General features: G+C 36.1%; 1 protein-coding gene across 5 annotated transcripts in view; it reads right to left on the minus strand.

Annotated features, from left to right (window-relative positions):
* The window catches only part of LOC131672074 (potassium voltage-gated channel unc-103), a 1,608,120-nt gene that overhangs the window by 509,899 nt on the left and 1,080,743 nt on the right, over nt 1-17,478 (minus strand). For all 5 annotated transcript variants that reach the window (XM_058949027.1, XM_058949035.1, XM_058949044.1 and 2 more), the window contains 2 exons: nt 4,464-4,654; nt 4,265-4,386 (listed from right to left, as the gene is read on the minus strand). In XM_058949027.1, coding sequence (XP_058805010.1) covers nt 4,265-4,386; nt 4,464-4,654 — 313 coding nt within the window. The remainder of the gene's footprint in view (nt 1-4,264; nt 4,387-4,463; nt 4,655-17,478) is intronic.

Here is a 17,478-nt window from a genome sequence, read left to right on the forward strand (position 1 = left end):
CATTTTTGTTACAATAAATATCTACATTAAAATTGTAACCAATTTCTCCACAAAGGTCCAGAGCTTTATTCCATATGGATCAGGTTTTGAAGGCAAATATTGTTTTAGACATGTGCGGTCAAAAAATCAAACCTTCATTTTATTAACTAAAAGACCTGTTAAAAAGAAACCAAATTGCTAAATATTTTTTCTAAATAAATTTGCAATATAACGAAGTTTTCATGCTCTGTCCGCGACGTTTTTATTAGTAGGTTTTGAATATTTTATTTTTGATTTTATTTCACCGAATCTATTACGTGGCATTGCTGATATAACCGGAGGGCACTTTACAAGGGGATCATTTAACCAATAGTCTCTTTGATTATTGTGACTGTTGTAAGATGGTAATTATAATATGTCTACAAAAGTGTTCAATTTTTCTTCAGATAATTCCAAGCCGTTTTCGTTACTTGCGTTTTTTAATATAATACGATATAGCTCAAAAAAATCGTATGAAAAAAAATTTCTTTGACATGGGTTTTGTACGAGGGGGGATCAATAAGTCTTTAAAACATCCAAGAGATGGCGCTCGTCACGCTTAAATTATGATGTTTTTGGCAAGCAATAATACTAACTAGATATCGTGCCAAGTTTCAGCTCGATTCATTAAGTCGTTTTTTTGTGAGCGTTGGTTAAACAAAAAGTTATTGGTTTATTTGAAAAATGGAAAAAACAGAGTTTCGAGCGGTGATAAAACATTTTCATTTGAAAGGCCTGACACCAAAAGAAATCACATTTGAGTTGAACGTCGTTAATGGCAAGTTTACCCCTGTATTTAAGACTGTTTATAACTGGGTAAATGAATTTAAACGGGGCCGTACAACAACAAAAGATGAACCTCGTTCAGGACGCCCCGTAGAAGTGAGTACGCCCGAAACGGTCAACAAAATCCACGATATGGTGTTGAGTGATAGAAGATTAAAATTGAGAGAATTAGTTGAGGCTACAGGGATATCAAAGGGTACAATCATTTCAATTTTGCATAAAAAATTGGGGATGAACAAAATATCAGCAAGATGGGCGCCGCGTTTGCTCACTGTTGAAAACAAACGAACCTGCGTGGTCACCTCCGAGGCTCTTTTGGCACGCATACGTCATAATCCGGAAGACTTTTGGCGTCAACTCGTAACTATAGACGAAACATGGGTATACCACTACACTCCTGAAACCAAAGAACAGTCCAAACAGTGGATTACCGCAGGAGAATCAGCCTCAAAGAAGGCAAAGACAGTAAAGTTAGTTGGCAAGATTATGGCCACGGTTTTCTGGGATGCGTATACGTAGAATCATCTACATCGACTACTTATAAACGCTATCGTCTCAAACACGCGGCTGTCTACGAGGGCAGCACCTACCAGCCGGGGAAAACGAAAAACGGGAACTCGGTACGAAATAGGACGGAACGCGCGCGAAGGGGAAGAACCAGTCGAGGATTAGCCATCCGAGAATCTAGCAGGCAGAAGAATCAAACGCGAAAGCAGAGATCAAAAGAGTGCGGAAGCAAACCAGCTAATAGTCTACATCGAAATTTACTCGGTCGTTGCAATTTAGAGTGTGCGTGGAACAGTGCCATTGTAGGCTAACCACGAGATCGTGGAACCCCACGACAGAAGATTCATTTCATAGAGAGAAAGAGACAATAACCCGAGATACCGGAAGCGGTAATACTGATTTGGTCCCCCGTGATAGTGCGACCGTATATGTAAGGTAAGCTGGCCAGCTTTACATCGCGATTTCGAACAAACGACCGCATTCAATTGCTATCCCCTCGTACCGGCGATTCTATAAAAATCGGTAGCGTGCATGTGAATTAATATTGCGAACAAAGGAACTGTAAGCGATCTAGCAATGCATGTTATTGTCGCGCGCGCCGTACAAACATAAACACGCGGGCCAAGCGTCTTGTAGAGTTCACAGAAAATAAATTAACTCATGTTTAATTGAAATGAAAATTTATTGTTATCATTAGTAATAAGTTGGTTGACTGATCCCCGTTCCCTCCTGCTCTCCGGTTAGCAAACGTGAATATTTCGATTTTGCCGCGCGCATTCAGGTAAGATTGCGCGTTGAGCGAAACAAAGAAATAAAACGGACTACCACCCTGTTACAATCAATAATTTAATAAAATATATGAGTTTTATATATAATGTATGCAACGATTACCGAAAATCGTTCGACTCGCGTGGGTTAGTAAGCGGCTGAGCGGAATAGCCGCGATCGGTTCGAGGGAGAGAGAGGGCGCGTAGGGGCAATGACCGGGAGGGGAGAGTTCGGTAAGCAGTATGACTGTGCCACTCAGTCCGGCTAGATCTTCGCTGCGGTTTTGGGTGCTAGAGCATTGACATTTCGTTGAGTGTGACCTGGAGAAACAAGGACTTTACGCGTGAGAGTGCTGCAGTGAGTGTGCGCATAGTTGGCGTGTGCAGTGACTGCAACCTTAGCGGTTTCAGCGATCCAGGCAGCAACGAACAGCAGCAACACCAGCAACAACAACAACAACAGTAACAGCGGCAGTGCAGCGAGCGGCGGAGCAGCTAATCAGCGGCTTGCATATCGGATACGGTTGGCCACCGTATCCTCAACTATCTCGCGGTAGGTGCACCATCCCCTATATTGTTGTTTGCGTGCGATCCCGCGCAGCGTGCGCGATGAAATTATTTATAGCGTGCGAGCGGTTAGTTCGCGTCGGTCGCGATTTTCTCTCTCTCTCTCTCACCCAGGCGTATTGTCAATTGTATTTGCGTGCGCAAGACTCTCGGTAAATCCCCCGTGTATTTGGTTCATTTGAATAAAGCGATTAATAGTTATTACTAAATCGAGTCATTGCTTTGTCGTTCCTTTGTCCGGAGTTCGCGTTTGTTGATGTTCGATTCGAATAAGCCGACAGCGTAGCACGGATCACGCGGAGATCGGTAGAAGCAAATCGCCAACCAAGTTTCCAGCAGCAGCCGTAGGAGAGCTGCTAAGCAAGAGCGACAGCGCCGCCAAGTGGCGAGTTGGGGAACCCAACTCGGATTGGCGAGGAGACTCTGCGCAGGCGCACTCCCGGACAAGGTAGGTTGACGTGCTTTCGGCACGTAGATAACAAGGCGTCGTTGACCGAAATAACAAATAGGTTTAATAGGTTAACGGTTAAACGGGAGCCTGTTACATGTAATAAAAATCCAATTGCATTTTACAGGAAATTCACATCGATTTATTAAAAATCCAATGGAATCCATGTAGAATCCATATCAATTTACATAGATATCCCACTGATTTTCCATGTAGAAATCTAGCATGGATTTTTAGCTGAATTTTTTCAATAAAGCTTTCTACTAGACTTTATTAAAAGCCTGAGTTACACCAAGAAATAATTTGTAAAAATATTCGTCTTTTTTTAAAATAGTTCTGATTTTACCGGTAATCCTATTTATGTGTTCTATGGTAGCGTGATTGTTTCAAACACCGAATTGACGATTTTATATTATTTTATGTTCTAGCAGTACTTTATTTAGTGTTTTAATTATTATTTTTCCATAGAGTTTTAAAAATAGTATGGTTGCTCATTGGACTGAATGATGAAACAAGATCCGATAATAATTTACCTTTAAGAATAAGTATTACTGTTGCAACTTTTCACATAGAGCAAGAAAATATGTTATTTCTTTTAAAGGTAGCTCTTTAAGTACTTTTCAGTTTATGTTATCGTATCCAGAGTTCTTTTTATTTATATGATTAGGGATTAGGTGATATATATTTTTTAATTTTATATTTTTATATAGGTAATTTTTACCTTTATTTGTTTGGATAATATTTAGCAGTATATGGTTTTCATTTTTCTTACACCTTGTTATAGAGGATTAAATATAGTGGTTAGAAATTAAATAACATTTATATTTAAAAAATGTCAGGGCTCAAACGTTGATTTAAAACGTATAATGTCCGATCTTACATGATCGGAGAGTACTGATCTTAAAATACGCCGTTGACATATAACGCATTATTTGAGCGTAATAATCTCAAAATGATACAATCATAAGCTTGACATAATTCTAATTTTCCTACTAATAATCAATCTATTTAATCTATTATTTTGTAATAAAGAAGAGCTAAAGCCAATATAAAAGTTGTACTAAAATATAAATATATGTATGTTTACTGTGAAAGATATCAAGTAAAAAGAAACGAGAAATATAACATGATTTTATAATAAAGAATAAACAAATTTAAATTTCTAATTTACCTGTTAAGGAGTTTAGAGTTGAATTTTTTTTTTGGTCATCAAATTCTAGATTCAAGGGCGTGACATCTTGTCCTGCCTTTTCTGTAGAGAATTCAAGAATACCGCGAGAATTACTTTTATCACTATAACAGAAGATTATTCATAATATAAAAAATAAATATAATAATAATTATTTTATCAATAGTTGATATAAGCTTACTATTGTTCTGATGTTATTTCTCTTCCTGAACTACGCCGACATGTTGGTGCCAACGAGCATGATGAGATATCTCCTGGAGTTCGACGACATTTCAGTGGACATAATGAATACTTTTTGATGTTCATGTCAATATCAGTAGGGGAACCAACAGCTAATCTAGTAGATAGTGGATCAACTCCTACTTGGTCCTCCTTTAAAAATAAGAAAGAGTAACTATTAAATTTTCAAAATTATACATTTTTTATCAAATCGTAAGACGTGAGGTTCTTCAATGTGATATAATATCTTCTTATTAAATATACATACACATTAATATATATTAGTTCTTTAAAATTAACTCAATAAAACAAAAGTTGGATACAACCCAAAAAGAAAAATACCCTATTTACTTCACTAACTTTCTTGATTACGTTTCACCGGTATGTTGTTCAGCTTTATTAGATCTTTATTTAAAAAAATATGTACAAATATTATTAAAAATACTAAAAATAATATTCAAAGTATACGTATCAAATACAAATTTTCATAAAACAAATAGTTCTCGAGATATATTCTTAATTAGATTACATAATCGTTGAACATTAAGAGAAAAATAAAACTAGTCACAAAAGTAAACTGTATATGTACGAATTCAAAACATACTAATTCATAGTAGAATGACTATAAGTTTGATGTATGCAGTGAGATTAATTAGGATTAAAGGAGTGACACATAAGCTAAAAAGTTCCTGGCTAAACAAAAAAATCACAGTTTTTTCGATTAAAATTGGCTTTATACATCAATTTTATCTCCATCAAGAGCAACACAATCATTCCAGTGCCCCTCGAATATTTGAATACCATTTATGTAGAACGATTTATATTTATCTCAAAATAGGTCTCATTTTTAACCATAACATCTTCATTCGAGCAAAATTTCTTAGCGGCAAGCAGCTTTTTGTGGTCTGCAAACAGACAGTAGTCGCTGACAGCCAAATCTTAATGGAGAATACAGTGGATACGGGTGCAATACGAAGTTTAATTCATGTAGTTTTGCAGAATTTACTGATAGATTTGCTTCAGACTAGAGACTCTAATGTTCTCGTTCTGGTAGTTTTTGATCAATAGAATTAATTTATAGACAGATTGATTTTATTTCAATTATTATTTTTATTGTTTAATTATATAATGAAGATAGAAAGAACGCTTCGTTACGTGCTTGGCTAAGCTACAATTTTTATAAAAAATAAACGAGCGCGTCTGGGAATTGAACCAGCGTTATCTGGGTCCACAGACCGGCGCTCTATCATTGGAACCACTGTACCTTGTATAGTTTTTAGTGTGTATACTATATATTTAGCATAGCGCCCGAGCGAATGATGGTAATGGGGTCCGCGCGCTCTTTATAGTTGTTGCTCTGGGTGGCTTAGTAGTACGTGGACGTGGGGAGTGCGTACTCTCTCTCTCTCTCTCTCTCTCTCTCTTATTCCGATTCAGCGTGTCTTGATAGCGCGCGTCACCCGCCTGCATAATAACCGCTTAGTGTGCGCTCACATTAGCGCTCTTTTTCTGTTTCTCTCTCTCTCTCTTTCTTCAACTACAGCGTCTTCATATGTTTTCCTTCTGCAATATTCTCTCTCGCTCTCCTTAGGCTATCCTAGTTGGGCCTGATAATTTATGGCGGCTGAAAAAGAGGTATAGTATTAGATACATAGAGAAAGTGCGCCTAACACTGACCACTGAGCCTTGCCGAGGGCAAAGGGTAAAGGCAAAGGCAGATATACATTAATTACGATATATATTTGTATGTAACATATTTTTATCAAAAATTTTCGCCCAAAATTAACTTCTTAATTTTTTATAAATAAATTGTTTATTTATACTTAAAAATAAGTCAAGTGTTATCAAGAAATCGACATTTTTCATCCCTTTCAGTACATAAATTTTCCGCTGAGTTTGGTTAAAAAATATTAAATTATTCTATTAAAAATCCTTAAACCACCCCTTAACTACAATTTTAAGGGGTTGTCTCACCTCTAAAAAGCTTTTTTCGCAGATAAAAAAACAGGTATGTCTTATTTTTTAAAGCTGTACAACATATCAAAAAAAGACTGAAATCGGCGAGTGACACCTGGGGTCCCTTCCTTATTAGTTCAGCTCCGTAGATTAAAATGACTCACCTTGTATGACGTAATCTGATGCGACAGTAAATATGTTTACAATATCGATAGGAAAGTTTATGATGGTTCGCATGTCATTGGTTACGACAATGTAATGCGAAGTGTCGCACAGTGTAGAGAATTGGACAAAAGTCCAGCCTCGACTCAATTCTCAACCGATTTAAGTAAATCAAAGTTCAAAATACTCAGAAGGACACCCGCTAACATAAGTCACTGCTACATTTCACAATTTATTTATCCCCCACCCCTACAAACTACCCCTACCAATTTAACAACAGCCTAACCCGTCTGACCCTGGAAACAGTAAGTTCAATCGCAGATTTTTCTTGAAATAATTACATCCTATGCCATAACCGGGCTAACCTACTCACCCCTAACCCACCTAACTTCTATCAACTTACTCCCAACCCTTAGAAACCACCCCTACCAACCACAATCAGGCTAACTCATCTAACTCTTGGAAAAACTAGTGTGTCGCTTATTTTTTCTGACAAGTAACCCTACCCAAGTGTCACTCACCGATTTTAACCAAACTTGGCACATCGTTAGAGCACTAAAAAATATTGAACCCGTGTTTTTTTATTTTGGCCGAATCCACTGTTAAGGGGTAGAAACCACCCCTAATAACCCCTAATCAGGCTAACCCACCTAACTCTGGGTAGAGCGAGTTTGATTAATTATTTTTTCACAAGAAAGTTAACTTCTCAACCCGGATAGGCTAACCCATTTATAACCTGATATAACCGATCCCCACAAATCACTATATCCCTTATACACCATCCCTATCAACCCCTAAGCAGGCTAACTCACCTAGCCCTGGGTAGAGCGAGTTTCATCAGCTGCTTTTCTATAGGAAAATAAAGATCATAACCAGAGAAAGGTCAACAAAATTTTACTTTGTAATAAAACTTTTGTATAAAAAATGAGTTAAAACCTGTAAATTTCATAGAAATAAATAAAACCGCAGCCAACTCGTTGGAAGTAAGCTTCTTCAAATAAAATGTTCATTCGCAAGCTTTTTTTTGTAACAACGACTATACTTTTCTTGTATTATCTTTGTATTTTTTTTAAGGTTTAAAAAGTTGAAAAAAATCTTTTGACCTCAAATATTTTGAGAATAACAGTAACTGTGATTTGAAATTACTTTTTGAAGAACCGTCGACATTAGCGTGACCTAATGTGCAGCGCGTGGAGGTTATCGATCAGATTTTGCACATCATTTGGCCATGAAAAGGGCCGTTTGGAATTTTAAAAGATTTTTTATAGTAAGTGGAGTTCGTTTAAATATCATAAAATTAGTGAAGACAAAAGTAACACGAAACAATAAAAAATGTACTATTATTTAAAATATAAAATATAATGAAATTACTATTATTATTTTAATATTTATGTGGAATTAACGTATTGCTTACAATAGTGTGGTTTATCGACATTGTCAAGAGCAAAAAAGTGGTTTATACAAAGACATTTGGTGCACCATGCACATGTGACAATCCCAAATAGCATACAAAAGTGGCATTTAACATCAGTATGTTGAAAACAATACTGAACAGGGGTTTGCCAACTATTTGGTTTTTCAAGTACGTAACCACTTTTGTACCATCCATATTTGAACATGTTTGTAAATCGTGGTGAAGAAAACTGGTTATGCGTAAGAGATTGTAATTTTAAAATGTTATTACGTAAATGTAAGTTAATGCTAAAATTGTACAACATAACTATATCTGAAAAGTTTTTTACAAAATTATTCCAAGGTCTAAATCCATAGACATCTAAAGGCTGTATCATTCCCGTCGTTCCAGCAGGTATAGTTTTAATTTGAATATTTTTCATACCTGTATCCAATTTTTCAAACACTTTTTCATTTTCTCCAGTCCAAGAATCTAAAATTAACAAACTATCCGTATCAGCTGCAAGTAAAAAAACGTTTTTAAACCATTCAGTTACAATATCAGATGTTAGTTTTCCTGATTTTGAAGGTAAAACATAAATATTATCTGCTTTATAAATAGTAGATTGTACCAATGGTCCAAATTTACCATCAGGTTCTTTTAAAACTATTAACAAAGGTGAGTGTAGTTTTCCATCTGCTGAAACGATTGGCTAAATTGTATAACTATGTGTTAAAGAATTTATCGACTGTGCTAGACATTCTACTTTTTGGGTGCCTATGATTGATAAAGTACGGCCAGCGTGAACCTCTAGATTAAACCCTAATTGGTCAGAATTATAAATATTTTTTTTACCTCTTGCTTCTACTTTTGACCATACCTCGTCTACAAATTCAGAAGCTGCTTGTTTCAATTCGTATTGATTTGTCAACTGTGCAGTAGTAACAAACTTATTAATTTTTCTTGAAACTATTCCATGTTTCACTTTAAAATTATGCACCCATTTTGGCGACGCTTTAAAATATTTTGAAGCTAATTGTACACTTTCTTTTGCCAATAACCCCCATCTTTTTAAATCGATATCATGAACAGGTAAACGATTTTCAGTAGCATTATTGAATTGCTGTAAAACGTATTTTGAAATATTGCGTAACTTTTCTAATCTGGATCCTCCTTCTTCTATTTCTTTTTCCCATCTGTACAGCATTCTCTCATGTTTTACCATCTTAAAATTTTTCTTTACTGAATCCAAACTTCTCCTTTTTTTAGTACTACTTTTACGCCAAAAAGTAAGTGCTCGTTGTTTATAATCCAAATCGACATCCTCTGATTGGTCAGAAATTTCTTTTTCTTCATAGTCATCGAAATCTTCTTCTACTTCATCTTCCACGCTTATAGCATTAGCTTCTACGCTATCATCATAGTAACATAAAGTTTCGTAATTTTCAACAAAAATTTTAGTATTCGATGAAACTTTTATTAGGTCTATTAAATACGAAGCAAAAGATCGTTCTTCATCTGTTATTTGACTTTGAATATTATATGCTGGGTCATTAAATGCAGAATACAATAAATTCAAAATATTTTTTGGGTTCATCAGCATGGTGGGCTATTTGAATTATTATTGAATAAAAAGAAAGAAAAAGATACTCGTAAGTTATCAAATTATTTATTCCACACGGTTCTTCTGTTTCTCTTTGAATTTATTTCTTATAAGTTGATATAAAAAACGATAGTAGATAAATTTAAATTATGTTCTGTTTTTAGTTGGTATAGGTATTTTAAAGGATGCTTAAGGTTGACGTTTCGATATTATTCCTTAGAATCAATTAATATCATCTGATTTCGCGTAAACTTAACCCTGAAGGTATATACAGGACTAAAATACCCCGATGTAAAATTGAAAAATGTGTGAAAAATTCACTTTTGATCTTGTAAATCTCTAAATATAATATTTATACTTTAATAAAAAAATGTTTGTCATATTTCCAGAAAAATTTACTTTTGTTAAAAAATATTATATTTAATAAAATCTAAAATATATTTAAATTTAATAAAATAGAAAATTAAATCAAGATACGAATTGTAAAAGAGACCGTAAATACATCCCCAGTGTACGAAACTGAAGCTTTAGGATAGTACACCTTAAAGGTTAATTTAAATTAAGTTTTTTATATTTTTTATGTATTGAAAGATAGAAGCATTTTAATACTTGGAAATTGATAGTGGCGGTTTATGAGGATTGTGCGGATTTGTGCGGATGAGGTACATCAAGGTTAAGGTTGTGTTCGCCTATCAGTAGTTATGATCTTAATTTTCTTACAGAAAAGCAGCTGATGAAACTCGCTCTACCCAGGGCTAGGTGAGTTAGCCTGCTTAGGGGTTGATAGGGATGGTGTATAAGGGATATAGTGATTTGTGGGGATCGGTTATATCAGGTTATAAATGGGTTAGCCTATCCGGGTTGAGAAGTTAACTTTCTTGTGAAAAAATAATTAATCAAACTCGCTCTACCCAGAGTTAGGTGGGTTAGCCTGGTTAGGGGTTATTAGGGGTGGTTTCTACCCCTTAACAGTGGATTCGGCCAAAATAAAAAAACACCGGTTCAATATTTTTTAGTGCTCTAACGATGTGCCAAGTTTGGTTAAAATCGGTGAGTGACACTTGGGTAGGGTTACTTGTGAGATAATACAGCCTATATTATAAACGGGCTAACCTACTCACCCCTAACCCACCTAACTTCTATCAACTTACCCCCAACCCTTAGAAACCACCTCTACCAATTCACCAACAAGCTAACATCTCATTTGGATTCAGCGACTCCAAAAACATGAGAATAACATAATCTTGTCACGGAAACAATTTCTTTGTTTTTTTATGTGATGCTGAATCATGATTATTAAAAAAAAGCATATCCCTTAATGCACCTCATTATTTTCATTGCAAAAAATAGGACGCGCAGGGGAAATTCTAAAATCAGATTTAGATTTAGCATAGAAGTAGGCCAAGCACTTGTCTCGTGTAGATAACTGTTTTTGTAAGCCTGTGTGTTCAATGACTGCTTTTAGTTATCGATTAATAATAATACGATGTAAGCCTCTTTACCGCGGCAAGGTATCAGTCTTCAAAGAGGGTTTTTTTTCTTTTTGTTTAATTTTCTTTTGTTTTCTTTTTTTTATTTATTTTTTAATTTTCTTTTTCTTTTTTTTATTTTATTTTAATTTTTTTTTCTTTTTTTATATTTATTTATAATTTAGGTTATCTTAGCTAATACTATAAAATATTAATTAATTGGAGAAAGAAATAATTTCTTTTTAGTTTTTTAGAAATATTTTCGCTTCCGAAATTAGTTCTTTATTATTTTTTCTTTCTATTATTCTTAATGAACTGATCAAAGGATCTGACATGAGTAATAAATAATGCATTATATCTTCATTTGTTTGTAATCTGTTCATCATCCTACTGTGTGCACTACGACCTTTTCGAAAAACTTTGTTATTGGCTTCCTGCGCTTCTTCTGACAAGGAAACCCCCCCAACCCGACCTCACCGATTTCAATAATCTTTTGATATGTTATAGTTCATCAAAAAATAAGACATACGTATTTTTTTTATCGGCGGAAAAACACTTTGAAGGGGTGAAAACAACCCTCAAAGTTCACCCCCAAAAATAGATTTTCCAATGTATCTCAGCATCTAATTGATATTGCAACGGTAGTCGATTCAATTAATCGCACCGTTCGCGATTCTGAATTTCGCGCGTTAGTTCTAAGTATTGAGAGAGACAGGGGGCGCGCGATCTTTCAAATTAGCAGTTACGCCTCAGCTGTTGATACGAGAGGATATCGCCGGAATTTTGTTTGCACTGTTTTCTCGCCGAGTGATAGTTTTATCCAGAGTAATTACGCGCGCGAGTGCAACAACGTGATCGGCAGATTACAGCATCACGGTAGCAGCATATTTGCAGCTGATAGGCGGTACGAGACAGCGCAGCTGATATAACAGTTCCGGAGGCAGTTGATACATTTTATTGGCATCAATAATTACGGCTGATCACCGTAATTGCACCGCAGGGTAGGTGCACCTCCCTTAATTATCGCGAGACAAAATATATTAAGTATTTTGTTCAACCGTTTAGTGTTAAATTTTTTGTATTCGCGCCGAGCGTTAGATCGCGCCAATATTCGAATCTTCTCTCTCTCTCTTTCTCACCGGAAAATTATTTAATTGTAAATCCTATTCGCGTGCGTCAGTCTTTCGGCCCGACAAAGACTGTATAGATTTTTTATGAATAAACTTTGTTAACTTATTCGCCGATTTCGTCATATGATTTTCCTAATAGTTTAAGGAATTGAAATAGGCTTAGGTGTTAATCCTATTACGCCTAGGGGATTAAGCGGAGAAGGAGTAAAGTCGCTCACACTTCAAACTCATCGAGTGTCACGATACATGTGACTTAAGGTGAGTTCAACTCCGTTTGATAGAAGACAACAAAGAGAAATCATCTGACGTTAAAGCGAATACACGTACTTACATACGTGATTAACGGAGCGGCGGTTTGCTCTGCATCGTGGGAGTTTGCTTATAAATAAATTTCTCATTTTTGCAGACCCCCCCCCGTTACAATATTTTACGACCAAACAAGTTTCATATCACTTCTCATGTGAAAAACAAACTAGCACATGCAATTCCGACCACAAGGGATGCAACCCTTATTTTTTTTATTTAAAATACTATCTATTTCATGGCTATTTTTATGAAAAAAATTAAAATAACCCGAAAAAAATTGGAAAAAATATTACCCTACATAAAATACAAAAATAAAGTTAATCTAGTCAAGGTTTTTTTTGAAACTACCCCCTTAAAGTTGAAAAACCACCCCTAAAAAATTGTTTTCAATACATTACAGGTGGTGTTGATAATTTAGTGTAAAATACGTTAAGCATCATTTATACTGTACAAACACAACTATCTCGTGCATTTTCGACCACAAGGGTTGCAACCCCTAATTTCTGTCATCGAAATTTCTACCTTCTTTGTACCTATTTTTGAAAAAAAGTTATAACGGGGTTTCTGCTCAGCTTCGCCTGGACAGGAACAGTTATATAATATCTAAATCGCGGGAAATAAATTAGGTTGCTCTCCAGAGCGGTACGGTGCTCCTGCACCGGGTGTCCTGGGTCCAGCAGCTCAGTTGCCTCCTTTTCGGTCAGAAAGCTTGGCCCGCGGAGAGTGTCGTAGGCTACGCGTGAAGATGCGCGACGGCCAAAGAGAGAGATTCGCGCGTGTACAGTCGCATACACAATCGCAATTCAAGGAACCGGGAGTCGGCGGACAATAAGCACTCGGATATAATTAAAAGTAGAGGCGTATAAATTTTAATCAGCAACAAAGGAATACATAGTATCGAAACGCGTCGATATAAACAATGTTAATCGCAACGCAACAAACTCGCAATAGTTTGACAGTGAAGCGAACGGAACTGCGCACGCGCTACGCGGTTAAGGTCGCGCAAGCACTCGCTCTGTTGTGAGCTGTGCACACTGACGACAGCGAACTGGCGCGCACCGTTCGAACGTGGAAGCGACAGCGCTTAACCTCGTCGAAGCAAGTAACAGTGAAATCGCCTCGTAGGAGCCGGGTGTTCGCGAACGGCAAACCGCACTTATTCGTCTCAGGTACGACGAATATATAAAAGCGACAGCACGTTCGCGGAGAGAGAGGAATTGCCGGTACCAACCGTGGGCGCGGCGCAACGTGTACAAAAGAAAAGGCGAGCGTAAACGCGCGGCTTAGTTAACGTAAAAAGGGAGAGAGCGGTATAGAGAGAGAAGCCAGGTACTAGATCTGGTACTTACAGTATAGCCGCTTGTACGCCTATTCTAACCCGCAAACCGAGGGCACACGATAGCGGGCTCGCCTCTGCTGCGTATTCGCTTCCGCTGGTCGGCTGACTCGCAATAACGCCTCTCTTCTGGTGTATGCAGCGTACGTAGGCGCGTGTAAGACTGGATGTTCGCGGTAGGCCTCGGCTCGCCAGATGGAAGTCGAAAATACTCCTGACGACTCGCGCGAGGAACGTTAACCCGTCGATCGTCGAAAACGGACTATCTCGATTTTCGAAACTCTCTCTCTCTCTCCTCGCAAGGAAGCGTCTCTCCGCGAGGTCCGCGCCGCGAGTCGACATCGATTATCGTACGCAAGTCGCGTCGCTTACCAGTTCGCTGACGTCCGTAATGCTGTAACTATTCAAACAATATGGTAATTTATAATGATTATTAAATATATTAGTTACTGGCTTCTTGGGGAGAGAGAGACATAACGAATATACAAACGATTCGTTATAAAGTTCATAATGAGCTTGAAAAAATTAGTAAAAATATTACCGTGGATAGAATAAGAAAAAAAATTTACCTTTTATTTTTAAAACCACCCCTTATGTTGAAAAACCACCCCCAAAAAATTGTTTCCAATACATTACAGGTGGTGTTGATAATTTACTGTAAAATACGTTGCTCATCACTTATAATGTACAAACACATTTATCTCGTGCAGTTTCGACCACGAGGGTTGCAACCCCTAATTTATGTCATCGAAATTTTTACCTTCTCCATTCCTATTTTTGAAAAAAATTTCATAATGAGCTTAAAAAATTGGAAAAATTATTATCGTGGATAGAATACGAAAAATATGTACCAATTCAAGATTATATCACCCAACAAGACTCAGAACTGGGACAACGTTTTTCCAAAGTATTTTGTTGCGCCGATTCCGAATCTGTCCGGAAAAATGATCCATCACCCAGTAGCAATTTCTAAAACTCCCCTTATATCCCAATGGCAATTTCCCGCACTAACCCGCACTATCAGAATGCTTACAACCCCCCCTAATAACCCCCTAAAAACCTCCAATGAAAATGCCGATAGCCCCCCACTAATAGCCCGAAGATATAGCTGAGCCCCCTTGCAACCTTATGGCAATGCTTGCAACCCATCGAATAACATAATGGCAACGTTATCAACCCTGCTAACTACTGGGGTTATTAGGGGGTTATTAGGGGGAGGGTCTTATTGGGGGGGGGGGGAGTTATTAGGAGGTTAATGGGGGGTTGTAAGCGATGCCATTGGGGGATATTAGGAGGGTTATTAGGGGGAGGTTTATACCATCGTCATTCGGTGATTAGGAGGGTTGATAGCATTGCCATTGTTTTTGTTGGTTGAGTTTTTCTCCTTTCTTGTGACTAAAATTGTAAACTGCGAAGTAATATATATTTAATTGATTTTTATATGCGTTACTATAATTCATTCAGTTACCAATTAAAAACAATCAAAAAAATTAGGACGGATTTATTGTTCATACTTCTTACAATAATTATTTTCTTCGTAGAAGTGCTCGAAACATAATGATTTTTTGCACCAACCGCAACGTATAATAGCCACATTTTTGCATCCTTCTATGTCACAATGTGTATTGCAGGAATCTCCAAAACTGTAAGCAACAGGATTGTCAAAATTTTCTGGTTTTTTAGTGAGGTAACCACTCTTGAACCAGGAATATTTAAAAAGATTAGTATATCTTGGTGAAGATAATTGATTGTGGACTAACGACTGAAGTTTAATAATGTTGTTTCTTTTATGTAAATCCAAATCATAATTCATCAAAATTACGGTATCTGAAAATTGGCGGACAAAGTTCTTCCATATGCGAAATCCAAAAACATCAAGTGGCTGAATTTTTCCCGTTGTGCCAGTCGGTATTTTTTTAAAATTTATAATTTTATCACGTGGAGTTACAGTTTCTATGGCACTGTCACAATGACCGCTCCAGGAGTCAAGCAACAGCATCGTATTGGAACCTACATTAGGGAAATATACTTTTTGCAGCCATATTTTAAAGAGATCTAAAATCAAAAATCTTATTTGTAAAATCATTTATAATGACATTAATTGTAACTAGATGGGATTATGTATATCTGTAGTCAACTTTCCAGATTTAGATGCTTCTACGTAAACATTTTCGGGTCTAAATAAAGTGGTTTCAACAATGGGTCCAAACTCACCGCTAGATTCCTTCAAAACTAAAAAGAGTGGTGACAGTAATTCTCCTGTGGCTGATATGAGTGGCTGTATAGTATAACTGTGGGTTGTTGAAGAAACTGACTGTACTAAACACTGTACCTGCTTTTCTCCTTCAACCGCTAGCGTTCTTCCGGAGTGCATTTTCAGTTGGAATCCGCTCTGATCAGAATTAAACACATTATGAATTCCAATTATTCTTATGCCTGCTTTGACATCAGCAATAAAAGTATTTGCTTTAATCGTTAGTTCTGAATTACTTTCTAGTGTTTTCTTGGTTATAAACTTATTTATTTTCCGGGATACTATTCTATGAGCTTTCTTGAATTTACAAAGCCAGTTATCCGAAGTTTTGAATCTTACATCTTCTGATCCTATAATCTTTTGAGCTTGCAATGCCCATCGACGTATGTCACGATCATGAATGATGTAACCAGCGTCTACTGCTGCTTTAAAATTATCAAAAGTGTACTGACAAATTCTTGCAATTTTTTCTCTATAAGTACCACCTTTGTTGACTGTATGAGCCCAACGTTTCAACTGACTCACAGATGAAACTTTCTTAAATTTTTGACGTACACTTTCAACACTTAAATTTTTTTTTTGCCACTTCTCCAGTATTCTACGGCTCTTTGCTTATATTCAAAACTGACATCTTCATTGTCTTTGGTATAATGGTCGTTGGGTGCTTCGAAATCGTCAGGAAAATGGTGTTGAACTTCATCTTCTACTATTTTTGCAGCATGATCTTTGTAATCTTCTTGAAAATCTAATGTATCTTCAACGATCATATCTACTTCATTGAAATCATTCACGGAATCTATTAAAATGCTTTTAATTCTTTCCGACAATTGAATCTCTTTATAATTTGTCTCACTTTCAGGTATTTGTAGAGTTTGAAAGTAAGCTAATAATAAATTTAAAACGTTCAGAGCGTTAATTTTCATTTTTTAATCTGAAATAAAAAAAAATATATATATATATATCTTATATATCTTCTATTATATTAAACAGAAGGCGCGAAATTCTCCGTGCGTCCGTCCATCCATCCGTCCCCTTTTTTTCCTTATTTTTCCTCTGTTTAGGTCTCTCCTGATATCGCTGGGGAATAAGAAATAAACTGAATAACAAATAAACAAATTAGGATAAAAACAAATAAATAAACAAATTGATAAGTAAACAATAATGATAAACAAACTTATAGAAAACATTCATGAAAAAAATTAATTAATAAATTAAAAAGTAAACATATTAATTAATAAACAATAATAATAAACAAATCAATAAGTAAACAATAATTATAAACATCATTAATTAATAAATCCTCATAATCAGTGTAATTTCAATTTTTTTAATAACAAATATTAAAAAGCCGTAAAATTATTTGCATAT

Source organism: Phymastichus coffea, unplaced genomic scaffold (assembly GCF_024137745.1).
Source record: "Phymastichus coffea isolate CEN01 unplaced genomic scaffold, Cenicafe_Pcof_1.1 PCOF00011, whole genome shotgun sequence".
Classification (NCBI taxonomy): domain Eukaryota; kingdom Metazoa; phylum Arthropoda; class Insecta; order Hymenoptera; family Eulophidae; genus Phymastichus; species Phymastichus coffea.